Raw genomic sequence first — 23,094 nt, forward strand, 5'->3', positions numbered from 1 at the left:
ACCACTCTGCTACTGCTTCGATGCTTAACAAGGAAGGGGAGTAATATCTCTTGAGCACCCCCTCGTGCCTATCCTGTGCCCGACGGTGGCCGGAACAGGGGACGGTGCTCGCCGACATTACACGCAAAATCAGCCAACGGCTCGTCGATGGAAGGGAATAGGAGTTCCCACGGTTCCATTTCACTAGCTAAACCTACTCGGCGAGACCTACAGCACCAGCTCGACAGTACACGGCGGCACCAGCGACAGAGATGGAATGGCGATGAAGCTATGGCCTACTGCTCGCGATCTGGGACAGGGAGGAAGGGGCGGTGGATCTACCTCACCTACTGGACGAGGTGGTTGCTTCAGCCGGAGAGGAAGTAGAGGAAGAAGGGGGAAGTAGCCACTCGGGGAAGATCATCGGGGAAGAAAGCCGCCTTCGTGGAGGAGGTGTAGTAGTGCCGATCTTGTCGTCCTAGCCACGGGAATGGACTCCTGGAGGATCTCGTGTACTCGCCGAGGTGTTGGAGAGGAAGTAGATGTACGGGGGCGACGGCGAGGAGCTCCTCAGCTCGCGGCCATGGCGGAGGAGGCCGATCCCCTTACCTGGTGTCGTCGACAAAGAGGGAGAAGGAGATGGGATGGAGGTGGCGGCGCGAGAGGGGAACTCTAAGTTGCACGGACGCTAAGGGGAGGCTTATATGGAGGAGGAGGGGCGAGGGACGCGCCTCGACGTTCGTGACGGCGTCAGCTGCCGTCGCTTTGTCTCTGTCTCTGGAGAAAGTTTGACGGAGGAAGGAGAACAGGAACGGCGTCTACAGGAGAGGAGGGGAGCTGGGCCTGCTAGTGGGAGGAGGCCCACTAGTTGGCGCCAGATAGAAGAAATAAAACCTCTGGGGGGTTTCCCAATTACAAATAGCCAGAGAAAGGAAAATAAAGCAAGGGCAAATCTGGTAAGACTTAAAACAAAACAAAAATGCCCCTGGTCATAAGGATTTATGACCTATTTGAATAAATTGGAAAACAATTATTTGGAGCAATTAAATATGAAAAAAACAGAATTTATTGGATCTGTTTTGTGAATATTAGCACCTTTAAAACATATTTTCAAATCAGCAAAACACCTCCTCACAAACACCAATATTACATACCAAAACATAGGCATTTTTAATACAGGAAAGAATCAAGTATCTTTTGGGCTTGAGATAAAACAGAGGGGGGAAGTTTTGAAACCCTTGTTTAAATCCACAAGCTACCTACTAGATTAGCACCACACTACACAATTCACATAACCACATAACCTCACATGATAACACATCACATCATATGATCATAATGCAACAACACAATGACATGAAATGATAGTGATGCATGCATGCAAAGGAACACAAATCCAGGTGACATCACATGAAATCATATGCATTGAGCTCTCATATCAATTACAAGGTGGACCCACATAGAGAAGGTTCCAAAAAGGTAAATATACACTCTTGGGGCATTATAGTGTTCTTCCCTCGCCATCTTGTTGTGATGAATTGAATCTTTCCCTTTGAGATCTGGTTGTGTTGGATTGAATGTTGTGGTTTGAGAACACTTGATGTATGTCTTGCATGTGGATACCCATGGTGAGAATGGAGTATTCTATTGATTTCACTTGATATATGTTATGGCGTAAACTTGCGGATTCCAGTGACCCGGGGGATCTATGCATAGGGGTTGATTGCACATTTTCATCTTACGTTCTCCGATAGAAATCCTGGGGTACTCTTTGAAGTATTTTGTGTTGGATTGAATATGATGAATCTTAAATTGTTTGATGCATGTCGAATAATTAACCCTCGTATAGTTGAGGTAACATTGGAGTATCTAGGTGACATTAGGTTTGATTGATATGTATCATAGGTGTTATTCTAGTACAAACTCTAGCTATGTTTGTGATACCTATAGGAGTATCCCAAAAGATTGATCAGAACTAAACTTTGAGGTGGTTATCTACCTACAATAACTTTTTATTATGTTCTCCTCTAATAGGAACTTTCAAGTGATTCTTTGTTGCATGTTGAGGGATGGCCATATGATTCTCTATTATGTTAGCATTGTTGAGAGATTATACTAGTGAAAGTATGAACCCTAGGCCTTATTTTCAAGCATTTATATAACGTTTTGCTCGCTGTTTCCTACTTGTTACCTTGCTATATTTAGTTATTCAGATTATAAAAATCTATTTCTACTATCCATACCACACTTGGATCACCATCTCTTCGCCAAACTAGTGCACCTATACAATTTGCCATTGTATTGGGTGTGTTAGGGACACAAGAGATTTCTTGTATTTGATTAGAGGATTGTTTTAGAGAGGCCATCTCCATCCTACACCTCCCACGGATTGATAAACCTTATGTCATTCACTTGAGGAAATTTGTTGTTATCCTACAAAACTCTGCAAGTAGAGGCCCAACAATGTCTAGAAGAATAAAGTTGCATAGTAGACATCACACGCCACCTGCGGTGCAGGTGGTGGTGATGCCGGCGAGCTGCATGTCATCATGTCCGTCCACGACCATGACTGCCCATACAAAATCGGGTTCCACACCGGGGTGGCCTCCTCCACCACCTTGATGTCCAGCTCTGGCACATAGACGTCCCCGTCGGCTGAGAGCACTAACATCTCCTCTAGACCAACCCACTACACGTACTGGCTCCGCTTGTGCTCACTCTCGGAGTCCTCCATGAGGGCCTGCACCATCCGCTCCTCCTCCTTGGTGGTCATGGTGTGAGCTACCGATGGCTATGATGACGTGGGAGGGGGGAGGGAGGCGGCCTCAGACCGCGCACGCGATTACGATCGAGCACACTAGGTGGGCTCGACGCGTGCAGACACAACATGAGGGGCAGAGCTACGAACACGATCGACAAAGTAAGTTTGCCAGTGCATGTCATGCTCGTCCTAGAACCATGTGTCCCAGAGCGGTGAGTCGATGTCATAGTGTCGGTCAGCCGCTACTGCGGTGTGATGCAGGGACGTCGACAAGTGATCTCCTCGAGGCAGGCATGGTCGCTCGCTGACACAGGGGTGGTCGACACCCGATCCGAGCTCAGATACCACCCACCGGGGAGGTGGGCATTGGACCACGACACCGGGGTGCCAGTCTATCAATACCAACGACAGATCTCCACCTCTGACTTGTGATGGCGGAGTCGATCACAGGCTTGTCGGACGTTTGCCCTGCTCAATACCAATGCCACTCGCTGGCCTCGTCCATAACACCAAAATGCCTAAGTTCTCCACGTCGCGGCTCCATGGCCAGACGCGGTTCTCAACGTCACCAAAAGGCAGCATGATCGCGCTGGCACCCTGCCATCCATGGGCCATCGACCTCAGCGCCATGCTTGTGGTCGGCTAGTCTTCGGACGGGATGCCAAGAAATCAGCCCCGGTCGATTCCCACAACCAACTTTTCTAGCGCCCGCAAGCTATTCGATGGAATGACACTCCGAACATAATTGATTGATGACCCTGAGTACACCCATTTCATGAAGAACATCATCTTCAAGGGCAATGGGCAGGCATTCCACGTCGAAGACCAAGGCATTGCTTTCGATGAAGGCAATACTTCCGACCAAGACAATGCTCTCGATATTGAGGAGACCCAAAGCCAAGACGGTCGCGACCAATATGGTGCCAATGGCTTCGAAGCCCATGAAGAGGACGAGGCCGAACGTGGCAACTCATGGCATGAAGATGAGGACATCTATTGCAAAGATGAGGAAGAAGGGATAGACATTGCGGAGGAGCCATTGGTATTTATCGATGAGCTCACCCAAAGAGCGGATGCACAAATAAGGGGAAAAAGCATTCGCATGGTATCATACAACAGAGATGAGGACACTTTGATTTGCGAGAGTCGGATGGAGATATGCCAATATCCCAAGACCGGTGCCGAGCAAAAAGAAGTCGGCTTTCGGACAAGAGTTTATATAACATTTCACAAACGAAGGAAGTTTGCGTCCTACAAGTTTTCAAGGACACATGGCATCAACTCAACCAAAAGAGATGGGGTTTCATTCAAAAAGAGTGCAACAAGTATCAGGACGCGCTCGAGAGCGTTAAAACCTGTCCGTTGAGTTGACTAGGTGTGGGCGATTTGGTATGTCATCTACTCTTTCATTTGTCATGCATTGTTCATGTTTTGTTATATGTTATGTCCTTGTTATTACAGTTGTGATTGTCACCTTGATTTCGTAGGCATTCTCATTCTTGGAAGCCTTCAAGGTCCGATACAAGGACAAACCATTCATTCTCACACATTTTATGGACAAAAGGAGATGTTCGACCAAGAAGTCCTAAACTAGGGAGTGAGGACTATGGTCATTCTTTTTTGAAATCTTGCTTGTGTGCCTGACACAGATTTTGTTGTTGACATGAAACTTGGGTCTTTCACCATTTTGTAGGTTGGTATATGTTCGCCGGTCAATGATTTTGTTGTGAGCGTGAATTGTAACCATTGGTTGAACTATGACCATTGGCGTGAGAGTTTTTATTGATTTGTTTTGAATGCAGCCGGACGAGATGCGATCGTGTGCCCACTAAGAGCATCTCCAGCCGTTAGGCGCCCCCACGGGTCGAAATAGCGCCGCCTGGGGGCTAATAAAAAAAACGAGTTGGGAGTGCTCGGGTTCCTAGTTGCGCCGCCACCCAACCGGCCACATGAGGAGAGAGATAGAGAGAGAGGAAATATTCCTTTTTACATGCACATGGTGGGCCTAGCTGAAAAATAGAGGAGAGAGAGAGGAGAGAGGGTGGACGGTGGGGTTTGTACATGCAAAATTAGCGTCGGTCGCCCCAAGCGCCTCCCCCGGGGCTGGGTTTGGCCTGGAATCGCTGGGGCTAGTTTTGGCCAAATCCGGTGCAAAAACGATGTCCTCGGGGCGTGACTGGGCGAATTTTTTAACGCCGACAATTAAAAAGGCGCTTGGGAGGGCGTTCTGGGGGCACGGCTGGAGATGCATCACCTTTATAGGTCTACAAAAAATGTTCAAAATGATTAGCATAATACAAACATAAAATCGCATCAAATTTGTGGGTTGAGAAGCATACCATACAATGCCGTCTATAGTGAACCTCGCTCAGCCTTATTGTGCAAATATCTTTATCCCATACAACTCCACTTAAATTCTTCAAGTTGAATACCCTTCCCCAAATCTTCCTCCACTTCTTGAGAAGGTATTTGACTTGATCTCCACGGACAGAAAGCTTGACTCGCTCGTTCAGAACAGCAAAACATTGTCTATGGTAAACATCTCCATATCCACTTGAAGTCCACATCAGTAACAATACCAGCCAAAAACCCAGCATGGTTTTCATCATGGAATTGGTCGACACGATGATCCTGGCTCTCTCCAAGCTTGCACTTGCAGCGGTGACTTCAACACTCTCCATTTCTGTCCAGCCAACAAAAAGAAGGCACAAACATGGTTTAAATATGGTAAATGGTACAATATGTCCAGTCATCAAATAATTTCTAATACAATTCCATAAACATCACAAATACATGGTTTAAATATGGTAAATGCTACAATATGTCCACCCATCAAATAATTTCAAATATAATTCCGTAAACAACACAAATACATGGTTTAAATATGGTAAATGGTACAATCTGTCCAGCCATCAAATAATTTCAAATATAATTTCATAAACAACACAAACACATGGTTCAAATATAGTAAATGGTAGAATATGTCCAACCATAAAGTAGGTGCATAAACATCACAAATACATGGAGTGTGCCACACTCATAGATTAGCATACATGAGTTGTCTATCTTCCCACATTTGGGCTGCCATTTGAAGCCTACGGTCTATCACGGCCGCAGTGTCACTTGCTTGTTGTCTTGATGTTCGAATTGGTCGGGTGGTCCATGTCACTTGTGGTATAATAAATTCATCAATCCCTTGTGATAGTGCATAATTGTGAAGAACACAACAATCTATAACAATGTCAACTTGTACTGAGAAAGTAAAGAATGGTTTGGCATCATCTAAAATTTTGAAACGCCTCTTGAGATATCCAAAAGCCCTCTCTACCATCACCCGTAGAGAAGAGTGCCTAAGTTTGAATAGCTCCGTATCATTTTGGACTCGATTGTTGTCCCACTCATTCAAATGGTATCTCACACCACGAAAAGGTGGTAAAAACCCGAGCTTGGCTCCATAACCGGAGTCAACTAGGTAGAAATTGCCTAAAAAGTGAAAACAAAATTTGGTGACAATGGTTTCTAGAGGCAATAACATATGGACAATAACTAGCTAAGGCAACTTATTACATGATGGTATTTGTAAGCCTCTCTCGCGCGTTACGGTATGAGCTAAAACGGTCACATCATGGGATGACCCCTCCCAACCAGCCAACACATATGTGAAGCGGAGATCAAAATCTACCGTTGCCATCACATTCTGGGTTGTAAAGGCCTTCCTACCACAAATGGATTGTTCGACACCTTTGGTAACACCTGCTCGCACATGTGTACCATCGATAGCTCCAATACAATCCTACATGGTGATAAGTATTAAATGTCATATCATATAGCCCCGGCTCTCCCCGAGCTCGCACTTGAAGCGGTGACTTCAATACCCTCCATTTCTATCCAACCAACAAAAAGAAGGCAAAAACATGGTTTAAATATGGAAAATGGTACAATCTGTCCAGTCATCAAATAATTTCAAATATAATTCCATAAACATCACAAATGCATGGTTTAAATACGGTAAATGGTTCAATCTGTCCAGCCATCAAATAATTTCAAATATATTTCCATAAACATCACAAATACATGGTTTAAATATGGTAAATGGTACAATACGTCCAGCCATCAAATAATTTCAAATATAATTTCATAAACAACACAAATACACGGTTCAAATATGGTAAATAGTACAATATGTCAAACCATCAAGTAGCCACATAGACATCACAAATACATGAAGTGTGCCACACTCATAGATTAGCATACACGAGTTGTCTATCTTTCCACATTTGGGCTTCCATTTGAAAGCCTACGGTCTATCACGTCCATAGTGTCACTTGCTTGTTGTCTGAATTGGTTGGGTTGTCCATGTCACTTCCGGTATGATAAATTCATCAATCCCTTGTGATAGTGGATAATTGTGAAGAACACACCAAGTTATAAAATGTCAAATTGTACCGAGAAAGTAAAGAATGGTTTGGCATCATCTAAAATTTTGAAACGCCTCTTGAGAGATCCAAAAGCCCTCTCTACCATCACCCGTAGAGATGAGTGCTTAAGGTTGAATAGCTGCTTATCATTTTGGACTGGATTAATTGTTGCCCCACTCATTCAAATGGTATCTCACACCACGAAAAGGTGGAAAACCCGAGCTTGACTCCATAACCGGTGTCAACTAGGTAGAACTTTCCTAAAAAGTGAAAACAAAATTTGGTGACAATGGTTTCTAGAGGCAATAACATATGGACAATAACTCTCTAAGGCAACTTCTTACCTGGTGGTACTTGTAAGCCTCTCTCGCACGTTAATGCATCAGCTAAAACGGTCACATCATGGGATGACCCCTCTCAACCAGCCAACATATATGTGAAGCAAAGATCAAAATCTACCGCTGCCATCACATTTTGGTTTATAAAGGCCTTCCTACCACAAAAAGAATGTTCAACACCTTTGGTAACACCTGCTCGCACATGTGTACCATCGATAGCTCCAATACAATCCTATATAGTCATAAATATTAAATGTCATATCATATAGCCCCAGCTCGCACTTGCAGCGGTGACTTCAACACTCTCCATTTCTGACCAGCCAACAAAAAGAAGGCAAAAACATGGTTTAAATATGGCAAATGGTACAATCTGTCTAGTCATCAAATAATTTCAAATATAATTCCATAAACATCACAAATACATGGTTTAAATATGGTAAATGGTACAATATGTCCACCCATCAAATAATTTCAAATATAATTCCATAAACATCACAAATACATGGTTTAAATATGGTAAATGGTATGATCTATCCAACCATCAAATAATTTCAAATATAATTTCATAAACAACACAAATACATGGTTCAAATATGGTAAATGGTACAATATGTCAAACCATCAAGTAGCCGCATAGACATCACAAATACATGGAGTGTGCCACACTCATTGATTAGCATACATGAGTTGTCTATCTTCCCACATTTGGGCTGCCATTTGAAGCCTACGGTCTATCATTGTAACATCCCAAATTTTGGAATGTTAATATAATTATTATATTGTTTGTTTGTTTGCTTGAGTGATTGAAACTTGAGTTAAATTTGAAACTTTTCAAAAACTTTTGAATGAGAGGGAATAAAAATGACTTTCCCCTTTGTGGTAAATTCAAATTCAGCCAGTTAAAAGCAATGAGAGAAGATGACATGAATTCTTCAACTATAAAGAATTTGAATGGAGTTTGCATTTGAATTCTTTCAAATTTTTCTTTTACATTTCTAATTTGTTTTCTTCGTGCAAGAAGTGCCGAGAAATAATTTCTTGCAAGCAAGAGAGGAGGAATATGACCCTCCAAAATGACCAGGGGCACTTTTGATATATTTTGAGCCAAGGAAAACACAAACCTTGTGGAGAAAATAATTTCAAAAAGAAAGTAAAGCCTTAGGGATTTTTTCTGAAAAAAACATTTTTTTTATTTTGGTTTGGAAAAATGATAATCAATTAGGAAATATTTTTCTGATCGATTTGGTATATAATACCACATATAAATTATTTTGTTTCCTTTTATTTCCTTCAATTGCTGTTTTAAAAAAAATCTTTTAATAGGAAACCGCCCTAGGGCGTTTTTTTTTCTCTAGGCCATATCCCCTTGCGGATCCAACCCCCAGTGCACCCCCTTTTCTTCCTTTTTCTTTTTTTCCCTTTCTTTCTTTCCTTCCTTCTTCTTCCTCTTTCCTTTCTTTCCCCCGTGCCTCTTTCCTTTCCCAGCGCACCCATGGCGTCGCCCCTGCCTCGCCGGGATCCGATGGATCCGCCCCCGATTCGGCTCCCCCTTCCTTCCCCGAGCCCCCGAGCCCCTATATAACCGCCGCCTCCAGCCACCCCCCTCGGCCCCCTCCTCCCCACGCCAGAACGCCGCCGCACCTCGCTGTAGCCCAAGCTCCAGTAGAACCATCGCCACCACCCCCACGCCACTACCGCACCTCCCCGCCCCAACCAATGCCGCCACAAGCACCCCCGCCTCCATCGCGTTCCATTTTTCCACCCAGCCCAAGCCCCTCGCCGCTCCACGCCACCCCCGCTGCTCGCCGGAGTTCGGCCGGCAACAGAGACTTCCCCGGCCGCCCCTGCTCTCCCCCGACGTCGAAGCACCTCGCCGTCGCCGCCAATCGACGGAGGAGACCCACCTCCATCCTCCCCATGCCTCGGACGCCACCGGAGATCGCCGGAGCCCCCTCCCCGAGCACCACCTCTTCTCTGTCTCGCCGGAGAAGAAGAAGCCCCAGCAACTCACGCTGAGACCCCCCATCTTTTCCTTAACCGTTAGATCGTGAGTAAATGATCCAGATTAGAACAAGTTACCTCTTCGGTCTTTAGACAATAACCGAAACGGTTTTTCTCTTCACTTATTAGTTAGCCGGTGTTTTTACTTACATAGCGGCCATTTGCTAGAAAGCCCCGCAGCACACACCACCTAGGCCAACCAGAAGCTGCCACGTGTACCCTTGTTAGTTAGAATGAGTTTCTACTTTTTTCTGTCTAATTCCAAAATAGAGAAAATTCTAATTTTGTTTGGCTCATAACTTTTGATCTAGTGATCCAATGAGGTTGATTCTTTTTCTAGTAGATCACAATTTCCGTGTAGTTTTTGAAAACATATAATTTGTCTATGTTTGAAATTTTCAAATTTGAATTAGATCAGATTTAGTTTAAACCTTGTTTTGCTTATTCCAGGAGTTTAAAAATAGCTTTTAATTTGATTCTTTTTGCTACTAATCACCAGTGATCTTAGTTACCAGTGGTAAAAATTTCAGAATTATTTGAGTATTTTAGCTCATTGTTTCTTGTGAAACAATTTCTGTTTCACCTCTTTTAGGATTATGGCTATTTCCTTTTCTAAAATTGTTTTTAAATTATTTTATTTTATATTTCAGAAAGATTATTTTTTGTTTCTGTTAGTTAACAGTGGGTTTGCAACAAGTTTTTATTTTTATTTTTATATGTTATCATGAAATCAATTCTAGTTCTCTAATAACTTGCAATTGGTTTCTCCACTGTTTCAAATCCCGTTTGGAAATACTTTCAAATAGTTTTGTGAAAAATACTTTATTTTATCTTAGTTAAATTTATATCTTAGTTCCTTGTTATTATTTTCTGTTGGACAAAAACTATTTAGTGTTTGATGTAGTAGAAGACTCCCTAGTCTTATTTGAAGTTTCCTTCGGATTCTTATTCACTCTCTCTTTTGTTTTGATTGCTGGAATGATTGCTAGTATGAGTGCTTATGTGAATGATATGTTTGTTATATAGATTTCATCGGAGAGTGACGAGTAGTCTATCAAGTTATTTCTTGAGAAATTCTTCTTCATCAACCTCACCAGGCAAGTCATTTGATCATGTATCACCTATGTTTTATGCATCGTAGTTCTACCATCCTATGCCCAATTGCATGCTGAGTAGGTACTTGGAAATTATGGTTACATATTGTAGTATCATGTGGTAGGCACCCAACAACCCCGTTACTTGGCCCGGGACGACAAATTTCATATTGCTATGCTTGAGTAGATGGGATTCTGGTTGAGAGTTTATCACGAGTGATGCGAGAATAATTTAATAACCAAGACCGGTTAAGTCAAGACTTTTCAAGACCTCATGATGCAATGCAACTCTAGGTGAAGGACGGTTGATCGGCTCCCTGGAGAAACCAGTGGATGGCCCGGGATGCTGGAGACGGCCATGACATCTTGCGGAAAGCTTCACCCAGGCTCAAAGAGACGTACGGATATTTTCAAGACCCAAGGCTTACCTGCACAGCCACAAGTCATTATGGGCTCTGGCTTGGTTGGACAAGCGGCGACTCTGGACAGGCGGTGCTAGCAGATGTAGAAGAACGGTAGGAATGGATGGGCACCGATAGGGATTCAGAGGGACCCGTTGAAAGACCATGTTTTGATCATCCGGTCTTCAAACACCCTGAAGTGCGAGGACATACTCGGAGGCGATCAAATCTTGTGGAGAACGTGTGCACAACTCTGCAGAGTACTCAAACCTAATCGATTAGCCGTGTCCACGGTCATGGACAACTTGAGCCAAAGGAACTGAAGTTATCTGAAATTCTCAACACAAATAATAATATTGATGTGGGTATTATTGACAACATGGGTACGAGAATTGGTTGGTGGAACCATCTCGTTAACAACCAACAATGTAGTAACATTTTGCTTTTAGCCCTCTCTTGGTGTAGGAGAAAACTTGCTTTTCGCTGAAAACTTATAGCCCCACCTGCCATATATGCATATAGTATAGATGATTACTTTTCATCCCTCTCTTATGTGACTTGCCGGCATATTCAATATGCTGACCTACACGGCTGCAACGTCTTATGTTGCAGATATTTTTCTTCGACGAGTAAGAGTACGATTCAGGGTTACGGTCTACACTCAACTTGCCGTTGGTGTTTATTGGGACTCCACTCCCTTGACTGCTTCCGCTGAGATATTTAAGATATATATCAGTTTTACGCTATTTCCATGTGATTGCACTTTGATATATACATTGATGTACTGTGTGTGCCAGCATACTGATCCAGGGATGGCACAGATACACAGAGCCTTGACTCGTCTTGAGTCGGGTCGCTACAGAAATGGTATCAGAGCACATGTTGACTGTAGGACGCGACCCTAGAAACTGGAAATTTCTTAGGAAAGGATCTCTCAAAAAAACTTTATTTTCAAGAACACATTTTACTTCTCATCTCTTCTGATTTCATCAAACGTTCTCTCTGACCTCCAATAGTTAAACAATACCCTTACCCCTTCGACCTCATGAAGAATCAACGGAGTTCTACTTCAAAGTAAAGAGGATTTCACCACGCGTTTGAAGAATTGAAGCTACACCAACAGAGGACTCTCAAGACCCGAAGAACTCGAAGACCCTGAAGTGTTCGAATAATTATATGACCATTAGAAGTCCAAACCCCTTTTATATACTCACATTAGATACGATGGTTTGTGAGCCGTCATTGGTGTGTGTTTTCCGACGGCCACAAATAAAACCTATTCTCAAAAATATTGTTTGTATTGTGTGTATATCCCTCCCTCTCTTACCCGTCTCATCCCCAAAACCTCAACCCTACCAGATGGAGTATGAAGCTGGACTTGTAGTCTCTGGACCAATGACCCAGCTGGAGGCTGATATATGGATTCAAAACATGGAGAACCACTTCGGGAGCAACTTGATCTCAAGGAAGTATGAAGTGGAACACACTCTTCTGTACTTTACACAAAGTGCTGCAATCTGGTGGAAAATGCACCATGCGATACAAGGATTTAGTGGAGCAGAAACTTGGGACGAATTCAAGAACACTCTGTTAAGATCCCGACTTATTCAGAAGTGCTATGACAATACGAAGGAGAAGACTTGTGCATGCAAGATCTGTGGAGAAATAGGACACACCCAGGAAGAACACAAGGATGGATGCACTCATTGTGAAGAAAATCACCCAGCTCAGGAGTGCCCAAGTAGTCAGGTGACTTGTTTCCTTTGTGAAGGAACCACCCACTACCCAGCTCAGTGTCACATTTACCCCAAGGTGCAACAAGTTGTCAAGCAGCAGAAAGATGCAGTGAAGGAAACACTCAAGAAGAAGATTCTAGAAGAACCGGTGATGAACGAAAATATTGAAGACCCTGATGGACAAGGTCTGACCAGATTTTTCTCCAATGCATGCTACTCATGTGGAGAAGAAGGACATTATTCACAGGATTGCACGAAGGGAAGCCAAGAGTATCTGGGAAACTTCCCGACGGAAAAGTGGAGTTTGATCCACTTGAAATAGAAGAACTGGCCAAAATAAAGGAGTCCGGAAAGAAGAAAAAGTACCCTCGGAAGAGCCAAATCTCTGTAGATATAGACCTGAGTCATGTCAGATGTTACAAGTGCATGGAGTTTGGCCACCACAAATACATGTGCTCAGGAAGGAAGCCGGAAATCCAAGGAGCAAAAGCAAACGCTAAGAAGCCTCGAGACTTGTCAGAACTCATTTGCTTTCGTTGCAAGGAAGCGGGACATTATGCTAGTGATTGTCCACAAGGGAAGAAAGCTAAAATGGAGTAGATAAGTTTTGACAGTGGCAATAAGTGGAACCTGAAGCACTCTTTCTTTTCATGAGATCGTGGAGTGAATTTTTTTTGTAACAGAAGTCCTTGAGATTGTAATAACATCATGAATAAATGGAATTTATTGTCTCATGACTGCCTATGTTGAAACTGTATGCGTTGTTTCTCTTCGAACAAAGATCTCTGAACAATTATGAGGATATTAGAAAATATGGTCTATGCAGGCATGAGTATAATTCATTTTAAGTGTGGTAGTAATCGGTAAACCCACAGGATCCACTGAGTAGGAATGTGCCATAACTACCAAGGAGACATATACATTCCTCTGAGTACCTATTTACTGACACCTGCAGATGACAACTCTCTACGAGTCATTCCTCAAGGGCCCAGAAATGATCATGACCCTGACCAGTGATCATGATTATCCGAAAATCCTGAAGGACATGATGAAGCACATTCATCTTGAAGGAGATGCAGTCTACAAAGGCTACCCATTCATGGAAAGTGGAGTAGAACTTTGGTATGTGGAAGTACACCTCCACCATGTGAAAGGAGTTTGTCCAAAGACTATGGGGCAATACTTTTTCATTTCACGTGTACCACGAGCAACCTTCTTTGATGTTGTTCGTGAATCTACCATGGAAGCCATACGTCAGATTGGAGAGATACTTGAAGCAAGACTCCGTCATACCCAGGAATACCTGAGTGAAGTGCATGCGGAGATGATGGAGATGAAGCTCATGACCACCATGATGAAGCAAAAGATGGATGATTTCAAGGAGCACATTGGAAAGTTCCAGTGGAACTAAAGTATCCCCAAGGGAGACGAATGAATAATGTTGGCAGAAATGCTCGACCATACCGAACAATGTGGATGGCAACATTTGTAATAGAGTACTTTTGAATTGGAGTTTTTGATAAGAAGTTAAGGATGTAATAAATGATTGATTATGAAATGAATATGATTTGTGGATGAACCAATACCTTTTCATGGTAAACACACCAATGGAAAGTATCCCACAGAATGGAGTGTGTACCAAAAATAAGTCTCAGGACTATTTTTATGATGGTTACCCCAAGAGTATGATGGAATGAAACACTATGGAATTTAAAGGCAGAGTAATTCCAAGTATGCCTGAAACCCACAGACCCCGGGACTAACAAGGATCAAGTACTATATTTTGGAGAAGGAAACTTGGATCAGCAAACGTTTTCTTAGGAACATATGAAAGCCAGAGAGTTGTGAAGATACGATAGATGTTTTGTTCAGCTTGCAGAACCAATGGATTATCCGAACTTCGTTCGTGGACAAGAGAAATTATGCAATGCTTGTGAGGATGCCCAAGTGTTAGAATACGAGATTCACTAAGCCTTATACAAGGTAATGATTTCAGTGCGACATGGCTTGGCCACCATGACGACTTACTATTATCATTCTCTTGCTATTCGGAATGGTAAATCTGAGAGACTTACCCATAGTGAGAGACGACGTCCTTTGAAGCTTTTGTTTGAGCCTTAGAATGGTATAATGAAAGCCCATGTACATGGCACTTGTTGTCACGCGTAGGAAATTTTACGGTGAGGATGAAGACAAGACCTCTCTCTTTGCAGGATAACCACAAATGGTAGACCACCATGAGAATCATCGATAGGTTATTTAGAATTGACAACGAGATTGTCAGTTAAGAAGACTTAGTAAAGGAAGAAGCTTAAATCAACAGAAGAACCCACGTTTTGATGGAAATGTTCTGAATATAAGGGAAGAGCATCACCAAAGGAGTTAGTATGAATACTGTGAGGAGTCAGATGCCAAAACCTGGAGGATTTCTAAAATTTTGAGGGACCGGTAATCTTCATTTTAAGTGTGGTAGCATCCCACTTTGCCGGAAGTTGGATTTGTTAGAAGACCCCCAAACCCTAACCTTTCTTTCTAGCCTCTTCGAATCTCGGGGACGAGATTCATTTTAAGTGTGGTAGGTTTGTAACATCCCAAATTTTGGAATGTTAATATAATTATTATAGTGTTTGTTTGTTTGCTTGAGTGATTGAAACTTGAGTGAAATTTGAAACTTTTCAAAAACTTTTGAATCAGAGGGAATAAAAATGACTTTCCCCTTCTCTGGTAAATTCAAATTCAGCCAGTTAAAAGCAATAGAGAAGATGACATGACTTCTTCAACTATAAAGAATTTGAATGGAGTTTGCATTTGAATTCTTTCAAATTTTTCTTTTACATTTCTAATTTGTTTTCTTCGTGCAAGAAGTGCCGGGAAATAATTTCTTGCAAGCAAGAGAGGAGGAATATGACCCTCCAAAATGACCAGGGGCACTTTTGATATATTTTGAGCCAAGGAAAACACAAACCTTGTGGAGAAAATAATTTCAAAAAGAAAGTAAAGCCTTAGGGGTTTTTTCTGAAAAAAAAACATTTTTTTTATTTTGGTTTGGAAAAATGATAATCAATTAGGAAATATTTTTCTGATCGATTTGGTATATAATACCCCATATAAATTATTTTGTTTCCTTTTATTTCCTTCAATTGCTGTTTTAAAAAAAATCTTTTAATAGGAAACCGCCCTAGGGCGTTTTTTTTCTCTGGGACAGATCCCCTGGCCGATCCAACCCCCCAGCGCACCCCCTTTTCTTCCTTTTTCTTTTTTCCCCTTTCTTTCTTTCCTTCCTTCTTCTTCCTCTTTCCTTTCTTTCCCCCGTGCCTCTTTCCTTTCCCACCGCACCCATGGCGTCGCCCCTGCCTCGCCGGGATCCGATGGATCCGCCCCCGATTCGGCTCCCCCTTCCTTCCCCGAGCCCCCGAGCCCCTATATAACCGCCGCCTCCAGCCACCCCCCTCGGCCCCCTCCTCCCCACGCCAGAACGCCGCCGCACCTCGCTGCAGCCCAAGCTCCAGTACAACCATCGCCACCACCCCCACGCCACTACCGCACCTCCCCGCCCCAACCAATGCCGCCACAAGCACCCCCGCCTCCATCGCGTTCCATTTTTCCACCCAGCCCGAGCCCCTCGCCGCTCCACGCCACCCCCGCTGCTCGCCGGAGTTCGGCTGGCAATAGAGACTTCCCCGGCCGCCCCTGCTCTCCCCCGACCTCGAAGCATCTCGCCGTCGCCGCCAATCGACGGAGGAGACCCACCTCCATCCTCCCCACGCCTCGGACGCCGCCGGAGATCGCCGGAGCCCCCTCCCCGAGCACCACGTCTTCTCTGTCTCGCCGGAGAAGAAGGAGCCCCAGCAACTCATGGTGAGACCCCCCATCTTTTCCTTAGCCGTTAGATCGTGAGTAAATGATCCAGATTAGAACAAGTTACCTCTTCGGTCTTTAGACAATAACCGAACCGGTTTTTCTCTTCACTTATTAGTTAGCCGGTGTTTTTACCTACATAGTGGTCGTTTGCTAGAAAGCCCCGCGGCACACACCACCTAGGCCAACCAGAAGCTGCCACGTGTACCCCTGTTAGTTAGAATGAGTTTCTACTTTTTTTTTGTCTAATTCCAAAACAAAGAAAGTTCTAATTTTGTTTGGCTCATAACTTTTGATCTAGTGATCCAATGAGGTTGATTCTTTTTCCAGTAGATCACAATTTCCCTTTAGTTTTTAAAAACATATAATTTGTCTATGTTTGAAATTTTCAAATTTGAATTAGATCAGATTTAGTTTAAACCTTGTTTTGCTTATTCCAGGAGTTTAAAAATAGCTTTTAATTTGATTCTTTTTTATACTAATCACTAGTGATCTTAGTTATCAGTGGTAAAAATTTCAGAATTATTTGAGTATTTTAGCTCATTGTTTCTTGTGAAACAATTTCTGTTTCACCTCTTTTATGATTATGGCTATTTCCTTTTCTATAATCGTTTTTAAATTATTTTCTTTTATATTTCAGAAAGATTATGTTTTGTTTCTGTTAGTTAACAGTGGGTTTGCAACAAGTTTTTATTTTTATTTTTATATGTTATCATGAAATCAATTCTAGTTCTCTAATAACTTGCAATTGGTTTCTCCACTGTTTCAAATCCCGTTTGGAAATACTTTCAAATAGTTTTGTGAAAAATACTTTATTTTATCTTAGTTAAATTTATATCTTAGTTCCTTGTTATTATTTTCTGTTGGACAAAAACTATTTAGTGTTTGATGTAGTAGAAGACTCCCTAGTCTTATTTGAAGTTTCCTTCGGATTCTTATTCACTCTCTCTTTTGTTTTGATTGCTGGAATGATTGCTAGTATGAGTGCTTATGTGAATGATATGTTTGTTATATATATTTCATCGGAGAGTGACGAGTAGTCTATCAAGTTATTTCTTGAGAAATTCTTCTTCATCAACCTCACCAGGCAAGTCATTTGATCATGTATCACCTATGTTTTATGCATCGTAATTCTACCATCCTATGCCCAATTGCATGCTGAGTAGGTACTTGGAAATTATGGTTACATATTGTAGTATCATGTGGTAGGCACCCAACAACCCCGTTACTTGGCCCGGGACGACAAATTTCATATTGCTATGCTTGAGTAGACGGGATTCTGGTTGAGAGTTTATCACGAGTGATGCGAGAATAATTTAATAACCAAGACCGGTTAAGTCAAGACTTTTCAAGACCTCATGATGCAATGCAACTCTAGGTGAAGGACGGTTGATCGGCTCCCTGGAGAAACCAGTGGATGACCGGGATGCTGGAGACGGCCATGACATCTTGCGAAAAGCTTCACCCAGGCTCAAAGAGACGTACGGATATTTTCAGGACCCAAGGCTTACCTGCACAGCCACAAGTCATTATGGGCTCTGGCTTGGTTGGACAACGCGGCGACTCTGGACAGGCGGTGCTAGCAGATGTAGAAGAATGGTAGGAATGGATGGGCACCGACAGGGATTCAGAGGGACCCGTTGAAAGACCATGTTTTGATCATCCGGTCTTCAAACACCCTGAAGTGCGAGGACATACTCGGATGCGATCAAATCTTGTGGGGAACGTGTGCACAACTCTGCAGAGTACTCAAACCTAATCGATTAGTCGTGTCCACGGTCATGGACAACTTGAGCCAAAGGAACTGAAGTTATCTGAAATTCTCAACACAAATAATAATATTGATGTGGGTATTATTGACAACATGGGTACGAGAATTGGTTGGTGGAACCATCTCGTTAACAACCAACAATGTAGTAACATTTTGCTTTTAGCCCTCTCTTGGTGTAGGAGAAAACTTGCTTTTCGCTGAAAACTTATAGCCCCACCTGCCATATATGCATATAGTATAGACGATTACTTTTCACCCCTCTCTTATGTGACTTGCCGGCATATTCAATATGCTGACCTACACGGCTGCAACGTCTTATGTAGCAGATATTTTTCTTCGACGAGTAAGAGTACGATTCAGGGTTACGGTCTACACTCAACTTGCCGTTGGTGTTTATTGGGACTCCACTCCCTTGACTGCTTCCGCTGAGATATTTAAGGTATATATCAGTTTTACGCTATTTCCATGTGATTGCACTTTGATATATACATTGATGTACTATGTGTGCCAGCATACTGATCCAGGGATGGCACAGATACACAGAGGCTTGACTCGTCTTGAGTCGGGTCACTACAATCACGTCCCTAGTGTCACTTGATTGTTGTCTTGATGTTCGAATTGGTTCGGTGGTCCATGTCACTTCCGCTATAATAAATTAATCAACCCCTTGTGATAGTGCATAATTGTGAAGAACACACCAAACTATAACAATGTCAACTTGTACTGAGAAAGTAAAGAATGGTTTGGCATCATCTTATATTTTGAAACACCTCTTGAGAGATCCAAAAGCCCTCTCTGCCATCACCGGTAGAGATGAGTGCCTAAGGTTGAATAGCTCCTTATCATTTTGGTCTCGATTGTTGCCCCACTCATTCAAATGGTATCTCACACCACGAAAAGGTGGTAAATACCCGGGCTTGGCCCCGTAACCGGCGTCAACTAGGTAGAACTTTCCTAAAAAGTGAAAACAAAATTTGGTGACAATGGTTTCTAGAGGCAATAACATATGGACAATAACTATCTAAGGCAACTTTTTACCTGGTGGTACTTGTAAGCCTCTCTCGCGCGTTAATGCATCAGCTAAAATGGTCGCATCGTGGGCTGACCCCTCCCAACCAGCCAACACATATGTGAAGCGGAGATCAAAATCTACCGCTGCCATCACATTTTGGGTTATAAAGGCCTTCCTACCACGAAAAGAATGTTCGACAGCTTTGGTAACACCTACTCGCACATGTGTACCATCTATAGCTCCAATACAATCCTATATAGTGATAAGTATTAAATGTCATATCATATAGCCTACATACCTAAGAAATAGTTTCTGAAATTACCTTAAAATATGGGTCAAATCGACGATTTCCGTCAATTTTTGCGGGGTTCTCAAATGATGGTGGTCGTTTATAATCATTATGAAGCTTGCCTATGGCATGAAGAGCCTTTCTAAAGTATATGCTGGTTGTGCCATATGATCTACAAAAAATGGCTGACACCAGCCTATTCCGAAGGTTATGCCCAATTGTATGCAAAAACATTGCTAATTGTTGCTCCACGCTAACATGTGGACTATCTCCTAGCAACTTGCGATCCCTCATTATCGCACACAAGTTGAAAAACGCAGCTCTTTCAAACCTTAGCATGTTTTTACATAAGACATCTCTTTGCCATTTTTTTTGGTTTAGATAATCGTATCTAATTTGATCTCTTTCATGCATTGGGCCATAGGTAATACGTGGTCTTCTCTTACTTACTATAGCCCGAACAATTACTGCCATTGCAACAAAACATCAGCTGCTATAACCATCTTTTTTCTTTTGTTCATCTGCTTGACCATCTACAAGTTATGCAAACTATCAACATATATATTGCAAACATACACTCGATAGCAAATAAAGATGAGCACTAGCAGCATATACAAGGGGGTTGGGTTATTTTACCTTCAAAATGAGAGAGTCTTCCCTCTGTCCAGCTGCTGTCGAGCTTCCTTCTATCAAGATGCTGCAAAACGAGAGAGAAAAAAAGTTAGCAGCCAGTGAGGAAAGTAGGAAAAGGCCGACTGGGATGTGAGGAACCTGTCGATGAGGAAACGAGGAACCGACTGCCGGTGATAGGAGAAAACTACCGCCTGGGATGTGGCGAAACGGCTGCCGCTGCAGCGTAGATCCATAGAGTGGGGAAGGAGAAGAGAGAAGAGGAGGGGAAGGGGAGGCGGCCGCCGGCCGACGGGGTGCAGCTCAGATCCATGGAGGGAAGGGACGAGGGGGGAGGAGCGGGAGGCGGCGCACCTGGGAACGAGGCGAGTGCGAGGACAACCGTTATACGTGGTCTGACTGTTTTCAGTCGGAGGAAACCACTCCGTGTCAATTTTAGATATAACTGAACGCGAAAACGTGGGCTCGGGATGGATCGGACCCATGCCATTGCATGCCATTCCTCCAAAACACCATAAAACGCCGGGATTCCGCCCCCATCTATACTACTAATAAAGGATCAAACGAGAACTTTTCTAAGTACACACAGCTATTAGACCCATAAAAAACAAACACCAATCACCACCACACAATTAGTCAACAATTTGCAATCTAACGACCTTCCACCAACTATGCACCACGACGGTGTGCAGTTACCAAATTCACCAAAGGCTGACCGTGCTTCACCTCCACCTCCTCGCCCACCCCGCCGTGCGCGGCCCGCACCCCTCCGGCACACCAGCCCCCACACCCGCACCCACCCACCCTAAAATCCCATTCCCTCCCGAGCCGACCCCCTCGCTGCATAGATCGAATCCGGAACCCCAATTCCCGGCCAGCCAGCCGCCATCGCCGCCGCCGCCGCGATGAGCGTGGTGGGGCTCGACGTCAGCAACGACACGCTGGTGTCGGCGGCGGCGCGGCAGCGGGGGATCGACGTGCTGCTCAACGCCGAGTCCAACTCCAAGCGCGAGTGGCCCGCCGCCGTTGCCTTCTCCCACAGCGCGCGCCTCCTCGATGCCCAGCCGCGGGCACCGCATCCTCCCACGCCCCCTTCTCCAGCCCCAAGCGCCTCCTCCTCCTCGGCCGCCGCCGTCCCGGCGCAGCACCCCCCTCGCACAGCTCGCCGGTCGCTCGCCCACGCGTCACTCCCCACTCGCCCCGCTCGCATTGCCTCTATGTCAACACCGTCGAGACCGGACAAGGGACAAGGGCGACGCCGGCGAGACGCAGTCGCCGCCAGGGACGGGGACGCACGCAGGACGGCCGTTGGTCGTGCGTGTGTGAGCCAGAAGTGTGGCGGCGCTGAGTCCTTTGCCACCAGCACTCTCGGTCAGTGCTATCCTGCCCAAGTCTTCTTACTGAATGTTAAAACGCTTGCACAGTTTCTATATCAATGAACACGAACATGGAGTGGATGGATTTTTTCCCCTATCATCTCTTCCTAAGTACATTTTTTTTCTATATCAATCAAATTATTGATATTGCAAAGCAGGAGCTAGATGTGCTCCCGGGCTCCTTTTTTCCCCTTTGTCTTTCTACTCGTAGGGTATGCTTTCCAATGGGAAGGGGCACATACCAAGTGGTTCATATACCTGAAGATGAGTCTGTTCTTCTAACCTCTAGGGAAAAATCTCCTTATCTTAAACACCAAGGTATGTAGCTCAGCTTCTCGGGTTCCATGCATAAGGAGTGCTCGGTGTTTATGTATTACTCTAAAAGGTTCATATTACACAGTCGAGGTTGTGCCAAAAGAATGTTCGATACTAAACAGATTAAAGCACTGTATCAAAGCCTAATTCACCTGGTTGTGATGAATCTTCTGGCAAGCATCATCGAGCAAAACGATTGAAGGTTAATTATCCCTATCCTGTCCAAGCCGATGAAACAGAGTTTCCAAAGGAACAACAACCTGCTGCCAATGGGCTTCATGCATCTTCTCAAACACTACTGTATGAAACTAGGAATTCCAAGAATTGCATGTATTACTCCAATTTGTTCTTATGAATAGTCAAACATCGGAATCATCGAGAAATATGTTATGATGCTCACCTACAGATTTCCTTCAACATTATCAGTTACACTAATATGAGAAGCATGCATGTGAACAAAACATCATGTGTCCACTGTCAATTGAAATCTGTTTGCAATGAACGAACAAAAATGCAAGTGCTAAATTATCTGGAATGATGCATGGGCGTACATTATATCAGATTAGTAGAATATGGACAACATGTGCTACACGAACCAAAAATAGAAATAAAATGGTTGTCTTTTCATGCTATGCCATGAACCTTCTCTGTGAATGGTTGACCATGGGAGATGGATGTGAAACCAAAATCATATTCTACCAACTTTTATTTAGTACATATTATCATTTAGCAATATGTTGGTTGCGCCTCCCTGTGATCAATGGAGATCTTTTGTGGATGTATTGTAGTTTTGTCATGCATTAAACTTCTGAATGGTTGACCATGGAAAAATCCAGTAGTTCCCATTTTCTTTATATATTGCTGGTTTCAAGGAGAACTCTTACTCCTTCTGGAATTACCACTTTAAACATTGTAGATTTCAATTTCTTGCGTATTTACATCAAAGACTGTTTTCAAACTTTTAATTGCAAGTTCTTTTAGAATGATGGACCAACTTAACGATTTCAGTTTCTAAGAAATGTATTCATATGCCTATTTGACAATTTCTCTTTCAATCCGAATGAATCACAGAAAATGGTGAGTTTTACCGAGTCCATGGAGAAATCTGTGTGCTA

At 43.4% G+C, this 23,094-nt stretch overlaps 1 protein-coding gene across 1 annotated transcript; it reads right to left on the reverse strand.

The window, feature by feature from the left end:
• Positions 1-4,929: 4,929 nt before the first annotated feature.
• On the reverse strand, positions 4,930-20,233 carry LOC123450545. Its single transcript, XM_045127732.1, has 6 exons — positions 19,692-20,233; positions 19,396-19,621; positions 19,179-19,311; positions 5,864-6,090; positions 5,080-5,423; positions 4,930-5,004 (listed from the first exon to the last, which is right to left on the reverse strand). Exons 1-6 carry the CDS (start codon positions 20,130-20,132, stop codon positions 4,930-4,932), a joined length of 1,446 nt encoding a protein of 481 aa, XP_044983667.1. The 5' UTR covers positions 20,133-20,233.
• Between the last annotated feature and the right edge of the window lie 2,861 nt (positions 20,234-23,094).

Source organism: Hordeum vulgare, chromosome 4H (assembly GCF_904849725.1).
Source record: "Hordeum vulgare subsp. vulgare chromosome 4H, MorexV3_pseudomolecules_assembly, whole genome shotgun sequence".
NCBI lineage: Eukaryota > Viridiplantae > Streptophyta > Magnoliopsida > Poales > Poaceae > Hordeum > Hordeum vulgare.